This window comes from Electrophorus electricus, chromosome 19 (genome assembly GCF_041902795.1).
Source record: "Electrophorus electricus isolate QZ-2024a chromosome 19, ASM4190279v1, whole genome shotgun sequence".
Classification (NCBI taxonomy): Eukaryota; Metazoa; Chordata; class Actinopteri; order Gymnotiformes; family Gymnotidae; genus Electrophorus; species Electrophorus electricus.
The window spans coordinates 16,378,444-16,392,500 of NC_137515.1; the positions used below are offsets into that span (position 1 = coordinate 16,378,444).

Here is a 14,057-nt window from a genome sequence, read left to right on the forward strand (position 1 = left end):
GTATGCAGCTGAACTGCACACGCGGAGCGCAGTCAGGGGATTCATTTTAAAACCTGACCATCGATTGCATCACTTTTGCCAATCTGCTGGGCTGTCCATGTCAGGTACCATACTCATGAACGCAATGGCGTTGTAGAGGTTGGGGACCCAAGGGGTTCCCCCCAACACACACACACATTCAGAGATACGAGTTAAAGATTACACAGTACCGTCAGTCGCACTGTGTCGAGTAATAGGAAATTAATATGAAATATTCGCTGAAACGAAAGCATAAAAATACTATAGCTATTACGTTTGTTTGAACTTAACTGTTTTAACTAAGTGGGTATAGTAGCTATATTTATTTATTATTATTACATATGTGCTCTCTAAATATCTGTGACTCTCCCCCACACCTATTAATGCTTAACCTGAGGTCGTAGCGACAACGGGACAGTCTACGTTTTGCAGCTCATCTGTCTGCACTCAGGTGTAGAATTGCAAAACGCAACATTCTGTAGTATAAGTAGTTAAACAGTAATGCGTGATGTGGCACTAATGAGTAACTCACAGTCAAGTTTCAGTGTATCCAACCGCACACTTTAAATTCCTTGAGGACGTTGAGATGAGACAACTACAACGTTTGTTGTGGAGAGTGGCGCCATCTGTTGAACAAATCTACGTTTACCTTATAGACAAACTGATTACTTTTAATCTGTAACTCGTAATACGGTTAAGTGGAGGGCGTACCAAAAGGGAAAGAACCTTTCGTGTGTTAACAGAGTAAGTACATTTCGAATCTTTCATAGGCTATATTATTCAGGGGTTATCTAGGAAACAGTGCGGTACAACTTTATAATAAATCACTTAAAAAGGATTTTGGGTCCGAATTATTCTTACGCGCATCCGACGTCGCACATGGATGCAGAGAAGCAGACGCAACATCCCAGCTGCACACCTAATATAGTCCTGCACGGCGCTGCAGGCCAGGAAGGCAGCACACAGGCGCGGGAGTGCCGTCCGGCGGCGAGCGTGGGCCAACGGGAGCGCTGTCCTGTGCAAACGCATCCAACTCAAAGAGTGGTGATCCCAAACTAACCGCAGGCCGCCAGGGTGGTGCTCCTCTGCAGAAGCTCAGAATAGGGCTGCCATCTTTCTAAACATTTCATCATAACCGGAGAGGCAGGTAGAAAAATAGTGCGGGTGGCTGCAGGTGGTGGTGCGCATCCCAAGCAGGTGTCTGGGGATAGGAGGACGGACCGCAAGCAACACACACGTGCATGCCGTAACTTGAGTCTCTTGCACATTTTTGCTGCAACGTCCAAGCAAATACAGCGGCACGCTCAAACGAAAAGAGCACAATGAGAATAGGATATAGAACCTAGGGAATTTATCCTTACTTAAATCAAAACCAACAAAACTAAGTCATGACCATACGTCTTTTCATATTGAAGCATCAAATCATATTCATATTCATATTCAAGCATCTTTCATATTTAGCAGCATTTCTTGTTCCTTTCGACTGGAGCACCGATTCCTCTACTGATTCAGCTATAGTCTGCTGTACATGATACATGTTTGCGTAAAAGGATGTAAATTAATTTATTTATTTATTTGTTTGTTTGTTTTCTGTGCTCAGCAAATCCTGGTGTAACGGTGAGCGGTGAGTAGGCGGACGCATGCGCAGAGAAGAGCGAGATTTATTAAGGCCAAATCCAGAGTCGTAGTGGCTGGAGTAGTCCAGGGTCATAGAGCCAACACGGAGAGTACGGGATACACAAAACAAGGGCTACGACAGTATACACAGGAGCTAGGAATAACAAACCAAAAACACACGAAGGCAAACAGGGCAAGCAGGCTATAGCAGAAACTAGGAAATAACATACGGAGGTAAGGAAAAAGAAAACGGCTAGAATCAAATCCAATATATTCGACCCTAAATCCAACCATTCAAATAGCCAAACATTCAACGAACAGCCCAGACACGGGCCACGCGACAGGGTTTAAATACATGAACTTAAGCTAGAAACGAGGAAGAGGTGAGGAAAATCATACGAGGGGTGCAGAAAACTAAACTACGGCACGGAACCGAAACACACACGACAGGGAGAACATGGAGCATGGGAGCTAGGAGGGACTAACCAAGACACCTGGGATGGAAAAGGGGGGGATTGTTTGTTATGTCATGTTTGCCTGTTCTTGATTTGTGGTGGAAAACAGATTTTAGGAGTTTCCAGTAGACTTTGTTATTTCTGGAAATCCATATATATTACAACGGTAAAAATGGCCAAACTAAGTAGGCCTTCTTAAAGATAGTTACCGACTGTGATAATGCGTCGGGTAGGTTTTGATAAATACTAATGACCATAATGATTAGACATACACTACTCTCTGTAACATAGGCCAACGATACACTAGGCCGATAGTAAAGGTTTGCGTAATGATTTAGTTGCGTCATTTAGTTACCATTCCAGCAGTGTGAAGACTAAAGAGACAATTTTTTTTTTTAATGTATATAAAATATAAATAATCGGGGAGAAGAGCCCTGAGTCGGACCCAAGAGACAGCATTCACCATCTCCAAAGACCTTGGCAAAGCGCCTGCCTTACTCTGTTTGTGCTCTTATAAACGCAAAGTATTTTCAAGGGAGGCAATTTCCACAGAATAGCGAAGAAGTTGAAATTTGGACTTGGGACAGCTGGTAATCTCCGAGTTGAATGTTCCGAAGAGCGTCTCCTAAACAGCTCTTGGTATAGCCAGGTAAACCGTGATCAATTGTGGGGAGACAGTACATTCAAATACAGCTTAACGACCTGGCGAGGCAATAAAAACAAAAACACACAAACAAACTCGCCATACAATCTTCTCTAGGTTATAGTATTAGCAGGTACAAGGTCGGATCATGAGTATCTCTCTGCTTGGTACACGTGTCATCACTATAAACGTAAGATAAAAAATGGCAACAATAACAATTTCTTAATAAAGCATGATATAAACAATTACAATTATTACTCTGTTAGACGGTATCGTACGTTACCGTTGATCATGAACAAGATGAGGAAGCCAATTGCAATATTATTCTGCCCCCGTCTGACCATGTTCTGGTATGACAAGAGCACATTTAATTATCTCCAAAGCTCTTTCTCTAGTTTCGTAGTCTCACCACCAATACTTGGAATTGGTCAGTATTAAAACAGGTCTCTGTAATTATTGCATTAAACACATTTGCAATAGAGTAAAGAATATATTATTAAAATAATTCAGAATAAAGTGCCAATATAAATAAGGAATCTTTATTTTAGGAGAACAGTAATACACAAATTATGAACATATGATTTCAAAAATGCAAAGGGAACAAGTTGAGGAATATTTACATTATTTTACAGCACCTCTCTAAGACAAAAAGGTTTCAGAACTACAGTACAGTAGCCTAAGTGATTGCATTTCATATGCGGGTTTGTTCTCCATGTTAACATTAAAAATAGACTTTCTTTTTCTTACAGTAATACACAGTGTCCACCATGATCTACACAAACTATTGTATAAAATATCACAAAAGGTCCAAAATTAATCAAATACTCATATTTCACATACTGGTGATAAAACAGCCTCAAAAACACCGACTGCTACTTTATGAATGGCCAAGCGCAGTTTGTTAAGATATGACTGTACACCAGTCGGTGATGTCATACCATGCGGCGTGTTCAGGTCAACTATTTTGGTCAGTAGTTCACCACTAAGAGGGAACATGTGAAGGAGTTGCGTGCCTTGAACCAAAACTACTCACATTATTGCAGTGTGCATGGTTGAAGGTTCGGTGTCACAACGTCTCAGAACATCCTCGACAAATTCAAGTACAGCAGGATCAGTATTTATAATTCAATACACCCCTTCAGCGAATAGGGCTGGGTAATACTGGAATCTCAGGTAAACTGCAAAACCGATATGGAATAGGAAAAAAAGAGGAACTAAAATGCGCCTGGGACACAAAAAACGTAGACGTGGGGGATGTGACTTTTGAGGGAGCGTAATCCAAAAGCCCTGCTCACGTGCCCTCAACGAGGTCACCCGCACACCGCTAACACACGAGATAACACCCCTTTGTGTCACAACAGAACACAGAGCCCTTGAGTCAACTACAGTACAGGTGAACAGAAGTTAATATTCAAAAACAAACAAATCACAACAAAACAGCCAAAAAAAAAGCCTACTCACACTCATTGTATTTTAACAACAACAACAAAAAAAAGTTGCTTTGGCAACAGGTTTGATGACAGAAAGTGTAGCTGCCTATAGGTTACGTGTACACACTATTCAGCATGTTAGTGTGTGAGGGATCTACAGACAACACCACTACACAGTACGTCACTATGGAATCCAGGCTGGACGTCAGGTGTGCGGTGAGGTGCCATGTATGAGTCCAGTGAGATGTTTTCAGCAGCTTGGGATCATCCAGACTCCACACACCGATTAAGAAGTTAAGATCTTACTTGACCTATAGGATTGTCTAGAAGTAGCATATGCACAGTATGTCTGATGAAACCTGACGAGAGCGCTAGGGCTTGATCAAGGTGACGCGTATCTGCCATTCATACTTCCAGTCTCTCTCCATCAGTGTTATCTAGAGCTTATGGGCTTCTTGGCCGTGGTCTGGGCCCACTCGTACATGGCCAATAGATATTCCATGCAAAGGGAAACAAGCTAATGGCTAGAAAACTGGACTGTGTGTCTGGCATCGAGCCAAGCTGTCAGATGTGTTCCCTCTCCCACGGTTTCTCTCTCCTCCTCCCCTCAGAAGAGGTCACTGCTGCAGCCTGTTGAAGTCGTCGCGGCGAACCCAGATGATCTCACTCTCGGTGGCGGCACCCTCCACTGCGCATTGCTTGTGCAGGGGAGCCAGCCCCAGAGGGCCGTGCGGCTTACCGTCCAGCTTGCAGGACGGTCCGGATTCGGCAGCCCTCTTCCGGCTCGCGTCCTCCTCCTTGCAGCCCCCCGCCTCTCCCTCCTGTGCGTCCACGTCTTCCTCGCCTTCGGCGATGAGCGCCTCAAAGGACTCTTCCAGGCTGGGCTCGGCCGACGACCCCTTGACCGACTCGCAGTACTCGTCGTCGTCACTGAGGATGTCCGTCTCCTTGACCTCCACCTGCCTGTCGAAGAGGTGGAGGTCAAACTGCTCTTCCACCCAGCGGTCCGTGTCACCGCCGGCCTGCCGCGGCTCAGCTGGAGGTGAGGTTTGCTGCCCTAGGGGGGATTCCTGGCTGGACCTGTTGTCGAAGGAATCCTGGCCCGAGACGCTGTCAAAGACCACGTCCGTGTCGATAGTGAAGCGGTTCCGCACCAGCCTCCGTTGGCCAGGGTTTCGAGAGGGAGCTGAAGCTGAGAGAGAAAGAGAGAGAAATGTGACATTGAGATTGATGCACATGGTTCTCAGTTCCAACTCTGACATTTCTCATGGCTTGTTATGCAGCTGCTGAGTCGAAACAGACATGTTCCACCAAAGGAAGATATTTACATAAGACACAAACATAACTATTGTAAAAACACACATTTTTGTCAGTTTCTGCTTCTTCTTTTTTTTTTACACTGCTTTAAACCATCAACTATATGTTGTGGTAGCATTCCATGATTAGCAGATGAATACAAATGGTCCAAAATGACTTGGAAGAAAATCTTGCAGGTCCACCGACACATGATATCTCCTCTATGCTCTAAAGTTTCCTCTTCAAAGACACAGGATTTCGTTCTGAAGCAAAGCGGAAACAATGCGACTGGCAGCGAGCCGGACAGCAGCGTGCTCTTGCTACCTGCTCTGTTCATAGTGGGCTGTGCTCCCTTCAGCGCCCTCAGTCGCTTTCCTCCAAAGGGGATGTACTGCCGGCTGGGCGGCACACTCTCCGTCTTCATCAGCAGCCGACGCTGCTTGTCTCGGAGGACAGAGTGCACGCTCTTCAGGAAGTCCTTCTTACTGTCAGGGGAGCTGTGGCAGGACACAAAAGTCTTGAGCGTTTGCATATTTTCTGCACGGGAAACCGGCCGCCAGTATTACTGTGACAGAAGACATGCTAATGACTATTACTATAATTCTATATAACTAAACACACATATGCATAAACAAACGCATACTACATGCATTAAAGTTGACTTTTGTAAATGTAGCTTTTAACTTTGCCAAACCCTCAGTAAGCAGCAGACATGCCTGTTCAATGGAGGACCCACCTGCAGCAGAGATGGAATTTTCTTTCAGGTCTTCCTTCAGACTCTGAACGCACGTGCACAATCTCGCATACTGCTGTTCCTTCTGAGTCTGGAGAAACACAAGTACGCACAAGACGTTTACCAATTAGGGCCCGTAAAACATTTACTAGACAGGTCACAGGAGGTCTCTTCTTAAGTAGAGCTGGAATCAGATAAGGACACAAGTTGCAGGGTCTCCAAAGAGACTGAGTGTGTTTGAAGAACATCAAAGGCTCTCTTTAAGGTCAGGGGAAAGGTCACTGAATTTAAGGTCACTGGATTGCAGGGTTAAGAGGCAGAACATCAACCCCGATGTAGGGTAAAAACTGCCATGGCCGCAGGTCACAGGTAAAACGTGCACATAACTCAGCCATGAGTTGCGACATCCAGACCCTGCAAAGTGTCCCAAGGTCCTGGTGGTCTCCACCATCAGGGGTGAAGGACTGAATAAAAATGTGATTTAATAATGCAACACAGTGGCTTATGTGTATGGCACCCACTGTGCACAGGATTTGAGGATCTCCACAAAAACCCATGCTGGCCTATTGAATGGCAGACTTGCATGCATGCTGCATGTCAAGCCCAAATTGTAAACATTAGAATTTGTTTCACATTCAGAGTCTTTCTTTAACATTGAAGGGTCAAATTAGTTTCTGACAAATGGTCTAAACTTTGCTATCTCTGGACAGGACTTGAGGTAACTGTCAGGATCAGAGAGACTGATGGGGAGACTCACTGGTGGGAGTCCGCACTTGGAGAGCATCTGCAGAGATCATGTGCCGAAACCGAAATGGGTCTCTCTCTTCAGTAACAGAGACTCTGTGAGAAGCCCCCTGCAGAGCAAAAGGGTGGGAGAGAGGGAAGAGAGAGAGAGAGAGGGTGGGAGAGAGGGAAGAGAGAGAGAGAGAGGGAAGAGAGAGGGAAAGAGAGAGAGAGAGAGGGTGGGAGAGAGGGAAGAGAGAGAGGGAAGAGAGAGAGAGAGAGAGGGTGGGAGAGAGGGAAGAGAGAGAGAGAGAGAGAGAGAGAGAGGGTGGGAGAGAGGGAAGAGAGAGAGAGGGAAGAGAGAGAGAGAGGGTGGGAGAGAGGGAAGAGAGAGAGAGAGAGGGTGGGAGAGAGGGAAGAGAGAGAGAGGGAAGAGAGAGAGAGAGGGTGGGAGAGAGGGAAGAGAGAGAGGGAAGAGAGAGAGAGGGTGGGAGAGAGGGAAGAGAGAGAGAGGGTGGGAGAGAGGGAAGAGAGAGAGAGGGAAGAGAGAGAGAGGGTGGGAGAGAGGGAAGAGAGAGAGAGAGAGAGGGTGGGAGAGAGGGTGAGCGAGAGAGAAGAGAGAGAGGGGCGAGAGAGAGGGTGGGAGAGAGGGAAGAGAGAGAGAGGGAAGAGAGAGAGGGAAGAGAGAGAGAGAGGGTGGGAGAGAGGGAAGAGAGAGAGAGGGTGGGAGAGAGGGAAGAGAGAGAGAGGGTGGGAGAGAGGGAAGAGAGAGAGAGAGAGGGTGGGAGAGAGGGAAGAGAGAGAGAGAGGGTGGGAGAGAGGGAAGAGAGAGAGAGGGTGGGAGAGAGGGGAGAGAGAGGGTGGGAGAGAGGGTGGGAGAGAGGGAAGAGAGAGAGAGAGGGTGGGAGAGAGGGAAGAGAGAGAGAGAGAGGGTGGGAGAGAGGGGAGAGAGAGGGTGGGAGAGAGGGAAGAGAGAGAGAGGGAAGAGAGAGAGAGAGGGTGGGAGAGAGGGTGAGCGAGAGAGAAGAGAGAGAGAGAGGGAAGAGAGAGAGTGAGCGAGAGAGAGGGAAGAGAGAGAGAGAGGGAAGAGAGAGAGAGAGCGAGAGAGGGTGGGAGAGAGGGAAGAGAGAGAGAGAGGGAAGAGAGAGAGAGAGGGAAGAGAGAGAGAGAGAGGGTGGGAGAGAGGGAAGAGAGAGAGAGGGTGGGAGAGAGGGAAGAGAGAGAGAGAGGGTGGGAGAGAGGGAAGAGAGAGAGAGAGAGGGTGGGAGAGAGGGTGAGCGAGAGAGAAGAGAGAGAGAGAGGGAAGAGAGAGTAAGCGAGAGAGAGGGTGGGAGAGAGGGAAGAGAGAGAGAGAGGGAAGAGAGAGAGAGAGAGGGAAGAGAGAGAGGGAAGAGAGAGAGAGAGAGGGAAGAGAGAGAGAGGGAAGAGAGAGAGGGAAGAGAGAGAGAGGGAAGAGAGAGAGAGAGGGTGGGAGAGAGGGAAGAGAGAGAGAGAGGGTGGGAGAGAGGGTGAGCGAGAGGCAAAGGACTGTAATCATTAATGAAACACTGAGATGGCAAACAGTATGCAATGTAGCACATCACAAGAAGACATCAGCTGTAAAACCCAATCAGGAATCACTGCTTTGAGCTGGAATGGTCTCGGTCTCAATGAGACATTAGAACGACCACAGTTTACCCACAGACCGCAGTGAACGCCTCCTGCTGTCTGCTAGGGAGCACGGCGCTGTCCTGAGGCGACCAGGTCAGTTCTGACTGCTCCTAACTGGAGGGGTAAACTCTGCTCCATGTAAACAGCAGAGTGCAGAGAGGGCTGGCTCTCAAAAAAAAGCCCGCTAAAAGCCTCTCGCTCAACACTCGTCCTCTTGCTGCTCAGTGGAGGAGAAACGGGAGGAAAAGCACTCACGAGTTTCTTCTTCAGCTTGGAGCAATCTTTGTACACGAAGACAACGGCTGTCCTGAACACTGGAGGGAAGAGATGCAGAAAGAAAGGCATAAGACTCAAGGAAGAGAAAAGTCATGTCTGTTTTAAAAAAAAAAAATAAAAAAAAAAAAGACTTCTTCAGTACAGATAATTGACCATTTACAGCCTGGGGCTGTGTGTGTGCTTTTGCGTCCTTTTAGTTTAACATTTACAGAAGAAAATCAGTAACCCACATGCATGGTCAAATTATCCTTCCACATCTTCTGGCTACTTTTCAATGTTTCCTCATCTGCTGAAAGCCTGGGAAGGCTAATGACTGCAGTATAAATAGCCACAATGGCACTAGGCAGTGTGAGGCTGCGGGGCGTGAACATACTGGCTTTATGTACAGAGCCAGGGGCGTGCAGAGTACAGGAGAGGATGTAATTCTGGAACACACACACAAACGTGCGCATGCACACACTCACTCACTCTCACTCACTCTCACTCTCTCTCTCTCTTTCTCTCACCAAAGGCAGCGAGCTCGGGGTCTTTTTTCCCCTTCACCAGGGATGAGGAGGGGTTGATCCAGGCCACAGTGGTGTGCAGTAACAGGTCACCCATGGACAGATCAGCCACCTGGAGCAGAAGGGAGACAGGGGCAGCAGTTCATTTACCTACCGGCTTCAGCTCGAACCCCTGCACGTGTGAGGGCACAACCGTAACAGCAAGATTCATGTGCAAAATAATAGCAGTGTGTTTAAAACAACTGAGAAAAAGCTCAATCCTCATACTAGCATTTATTTCCAAATACACAAAGGCACTGGAAGCACTACACATTCAATTCCGAATGAAATATAAATTTTTAAACTGAAAATGAAGAAAAAAGAATAATGTTTAAAAAAATAGCAGTGTCTTAATTTTCATTTACAAACTCGAATATTTACAGTATAAACTGAAAGTTGTTTACAGATTTAGCTTTTCTGTTGATCACTGAACTAATATTTTAGTTGTATAACCTTTCTGATAACTGCTTTACATCTGTGTGGCATGGAGTCAACCAAACATCTGACACCTGCGAACAGATATTCCAGCCCAAGATGATTGGACTACATTCCACAGTTCTTCTGCATTCTTGGGTTTTGCATCAAAAACAACATTTTTGATGTCACTCCACAAATTCTCAATCAGATTGAGGTCTGGAGATTGGGCTGGCCACTGCACAATATCAATCTAGTGGTAGCTCAGTGGTTAAGGTACTTGGACTTGTAATTGGAAGGATGCTGGTTCAAGCCCTGCCACTGTTGGGCCCCTGAGCAAGGGCCTTAACCCTCAAGTTGTACTCAGTCGTCTCACAAACTGTCTGTGGCCTTTAGACCCAATAAGAACAATCTTGCTTTCATCTGTCCATAGAATGTTGCGGCACTTCTCTTTAGGCCAGTCAATGTCTTCTTTGGCAAACTGTAACCTTTTCAACACGTCTTTTTTTCAGCAATGGTACTTTACGAGGGTTTCTTACAAATAGTTTGGCTTCACGTGGGCATCTTCTGATTGTTGCAGTACTCACAGGTAACTGAAGATCATCTTTGATGTCCCTGGAGTTGATCATTGGATGCTTCTTTGCCATTCTTGTTATTCTATGAGCTACGTGGATGGTATTTTTTTTTTCCTACCATGTGTTTCGGGTTTTGTTTGCCATTTTAAAGCATTTGAGATCATTTTAGCTGAGCATCCAATTATTTTCTGCACTTCTTTATAGGTTTTTCCCTCTCCAATCAACTTCTTGATCAAAGTTCTTTCTCCTTCGGTACAATGTCTGGAATGTTGACTGTTTCTTCATAGAATGAATTGAACTCCACACTGATATTAATTTAAACACTCCCCTTTCATTAAATGAGTCAATTACACCCAATTAGCAGCGGGCATGTCATGACTGTTCATTCTGTTGGTTGCCCATTACTCGGCTACACCTAGTCATGAATTTTCTTCCCATGTTGTATTATCTTTTCTGCCAAAATCAGTAATTAGTGATGTTAGACTGCTATTATTTTGCACATAACTGTATCTAATGGTTTGGGGTGGAGGGTTGATACAGAAAACAAAATGAAAGTTCCGCTAGCTTCTAATTTTACATCTAAGCTTACTAAACTGGTGAGGAGAGCCATCTTGCCTCTTTCTTGTCTGAGCTCTGTTCACTGATGAGCTGGTCAAACACTGCACCGTACTCCTCGTGGATCTTCTGCATCTCGTTAATGTGACTGGCCACTTTATTCATGGCCTTCATGGCAACTGCACAGGGATGGAAGACAAACACAATAATAATAGCTGGTCTGGATCATGAGAATTCACCATCACACAGATTCAGAATCCAGGAGACTGCACTAACAAACAGTGACAAACAGTAAGAGGCAACATAAAGATACAAGATAAGACGTCCATGCCTGTGTTACTTCACTATAATCATGTTACAATGTATAAATGTTACAATGTACATAAGTCCCCAAGTTCATAAAAGGACTATACAGTGAAATACAGAGATGTACGAAGTTACAGTATAAACCCAAAAGTGACTTGACAAATGCCCAGCCAAGTTTGCCGCACAGAAAACTGAGATATCAGCTGTCCTACAGACTTTGACATTTTTCCTTGATTCCAATTTCAATATCTGTTCAGAGTCTGCATTTGTGGTCAATTCATTGACAGAGTATTTACCTATTTGGCAAATGTGAGGCTTTACTACTGCTGATGGTCAACCCCTAGCTCAATGTCATCTTAGACAAGCTCTATGGTCAGCTACTAAGACTAGTAAGCATAGCATTGCTTTGTTAAGGGTGAAGGCACATTAGAAAAAAAATTGACTGAGGTTGATCAAGTGATTGATGAGCTAGCTAAGACAGCTGTGGCTAAATGTAAACTATTTTCTAATTATTTAAAATCAGAATCAATTGCAGCAATACAGAACAGAGAGCCAGTAGACCTTATAGGTGCCCAACACTGATCCACTGCAATGTGAGGCAGTTAGAGGAAACTAAATAGTGAAGTTCTTTTGGAAGGCCACCTTTCAGAACATAATACGCAACTCATTGTATATGAGACCATGTAACTGTAAAAACGATGATGCTACACTGTGGATCCCAGTGGGATTGCAGAATGTTTTATAACATATCCATAATCAAGGGGGACACATTGGTGTGACAAGAGACAAAAATATGTTTTGGTGGCCCAACATTGATAAAAACAAACAATTACTGTGTAAATTGCCTAAAATATGCCGAAATGTACCCATCAAAGGTTAAGTGGAATGGCCTGTATACAAGAAGGACTAAAGGAGGAAGAGGAAACTATACAAGATATTCATGCAATTACTTCAACTTTGTCTGCTATTTCTCAGAACATTAGTGGAACTTTCAGACACGTGCAAAAAGAGCTATACTGTGCAGAGGTTGCCACAATAAAGTTATCAAGAGATCTCCTGCATTCTGCAGGATGTGAAAGGTTCCAGAAACACTCTTCACTGAAGAAGAGGTCATGAAATGGTTTAGACCTTTTTAAAAACCTCCTCATGAGATCTAAAGGCTTTTATGAACAAATTGGATAAATGGATTTCCCATTGATTATACTTATATTTTATAAATGGCTAGGATCTCTTCTCCTTCTCTCCCAGCTGGATTTTATAGACCACTAGACTATGGCTCTTTAATGGAGGGAATCCATTTACCCTTCACTACTTATGGGGGAGAACAATCAAAAACCACCACCAATACAGATCCTGAGATGGTGAAATGAAACTGTGATCAACAACACTGAGCTGGTAATAGCTTTGAGTGGTTTGGTTGTTTTATGAGACAAATGTACGCAACACTTTTAACTGTTTTAATGCCAGTCTCCCAGAGAGAGCAGGTGTTTGAGAGTGGTCAAGGATGATATTATAGGAATATTGCAGGAGAATGTTTGAAAGGAAAGGAAAGACCTTAGTGAGTTTATCATCCAGTTGTGGTCTGGAGAATGGAGAGGACTGAATACTGCTGTGACAGGATTCCTTTTGGTTTCCGCTGGGAATGTGATGCAAATGGGTGATGCAACCTATAAAGTTCACTTGACACACAATGACTAACAAGGTAGTTGCACAAGGGAGTAAGGCACGTGTTACCACTACTTTTAAATATTTCTCCATCCACATCAATGGTAGTCAGAAAGTTTGTCCCACTAATGCCTTTCTGCATTACGCCAAACTCAACCTGACCTGCAGGAAACCTCCATTTTCCCTATGTTAATCTGAGCCAAACTGTTCATGCTAATCCAGAGGACACTAATACGAGAACATGATTCAGATCTTTGAGGCCCATACATGTGTGTGCTGAACAACCAGAAGCCCCCGTGTGACCCTGAACGTTGTCTCACCATTGAGATGGTAGTGCTCCTCACTGTCTGGGTCCGTCAGGCAGTAGAGCTCTTTCAGCAGGAGCGGGTACTTCAGCACTCGCTGGATGGGCTTGATCAGATACGACTCCAGCGTGGAGGAGTGCTGCTGCCGTGGGTTCCTCTCAGCCAGGAACGCCTTGAACTCGCTGTCACTCTTTGCTGAGAGGGAGAGAGGAAGAAAGAGGGAGAGAGGTGGAATAAGAGAGGAGAAGAGAGGGAGAGAGGAGGAGAAGAGAGGGGGTGATAAGAGAAAAAACTGGAACTGTTGGAAACGTGGTGTGCAAAAGGACCCAACGCTGCCTACCACTCTGCCAAATGTATTTCAGGAATGGAACCTTAAAGTGTATTTGAATCCTTGAAATGTTTCCATCATACTGATGGTATCAGTGAGCTATATGCACGAAACAGTACGTTAAAAGATACAATTACACTACATTAGAGACACTAAAATATCTTTAACAAGCATATTTTAAGATTTTATTTTCAAGAAATAAAAATCTGTCAGTCCCTTGAAGTCTCACCCGATGCTTCAACAGTACACGCACGGGTGCTCGGAGCTGCGCATTAAATGGTTACCCTTCCATTCTCAGCTAAACCTCCACTCCTGAGCCCAGGAGAGTGACACATGCCTGGCTGAACAATGGACACCTTCCTGTACCCCTCTCACCAGCGTACGCCTTCCCTGACCCTCACACGCTGACCCTGAAAGAGCCACGCCAGGAGCGGAGAGCCCTGTGAAAGGGCGTGGGCACAGGGAGAGGCCGAGATGCTCGGGAACTCTCCCTGGAACAGGAGCTCTGAGATTTTAGGCAGTATGA

The 14,057-nt window shown here is 45.2% G+C and overlaps 1 protein-coding gene across 6 annotated transcripts in view; it reads right to left on the reverse strand.

Moving 5' to 3' along the window:
- Positions 1-3,256: 3,256 nt before the first annotated feature.
- The window catches only part of tiam1a (TIAM Rac1 associated GEF 1a), a 51,910-nt gene continuing 41,109 nt past the window's right edge, over positions 3,257-14,057 (reverse strand). For all 6 annotated transcript variants that reach the window (XM_035535651.2, XM_081702291.1, XM_035535653.2 and 3 more), the window contains 8 exons: positions 13,219-13,398; positions 10,988-11,106; positions 9,348-9,456; positions 8,821-8,879; positions 6,950-7,046; positions 6,196-6,283; positions 5,784-5,956; positions 3,257-5,355 (listed from right to left, as the gene is read on the reverse strand). In XM_035535651.2, coding sequence (XP_035391544.2) covers positions 4,781-5,355; positions 5,784-5,956; positions 6,196-6,283; positions 6,950-7,046; positions 8,821-8,879; positions 9,348-9,456; positions 10,988-11,106; positions 13,219-13,398 — 1,400 coding nt within the window. In that variant the 3' untranslated portion in view covers positions 3,257-4,780. The remainder of the gene's footprint in view (positions 5,356-5,783; positions 5,957-6,195; positions 6,284-6,949; positions 7,047-8,820; positions 8,880-9,347; positions 9,457-10,987; positions 11,107-13,218; positions 13,399-14,057) is intronic.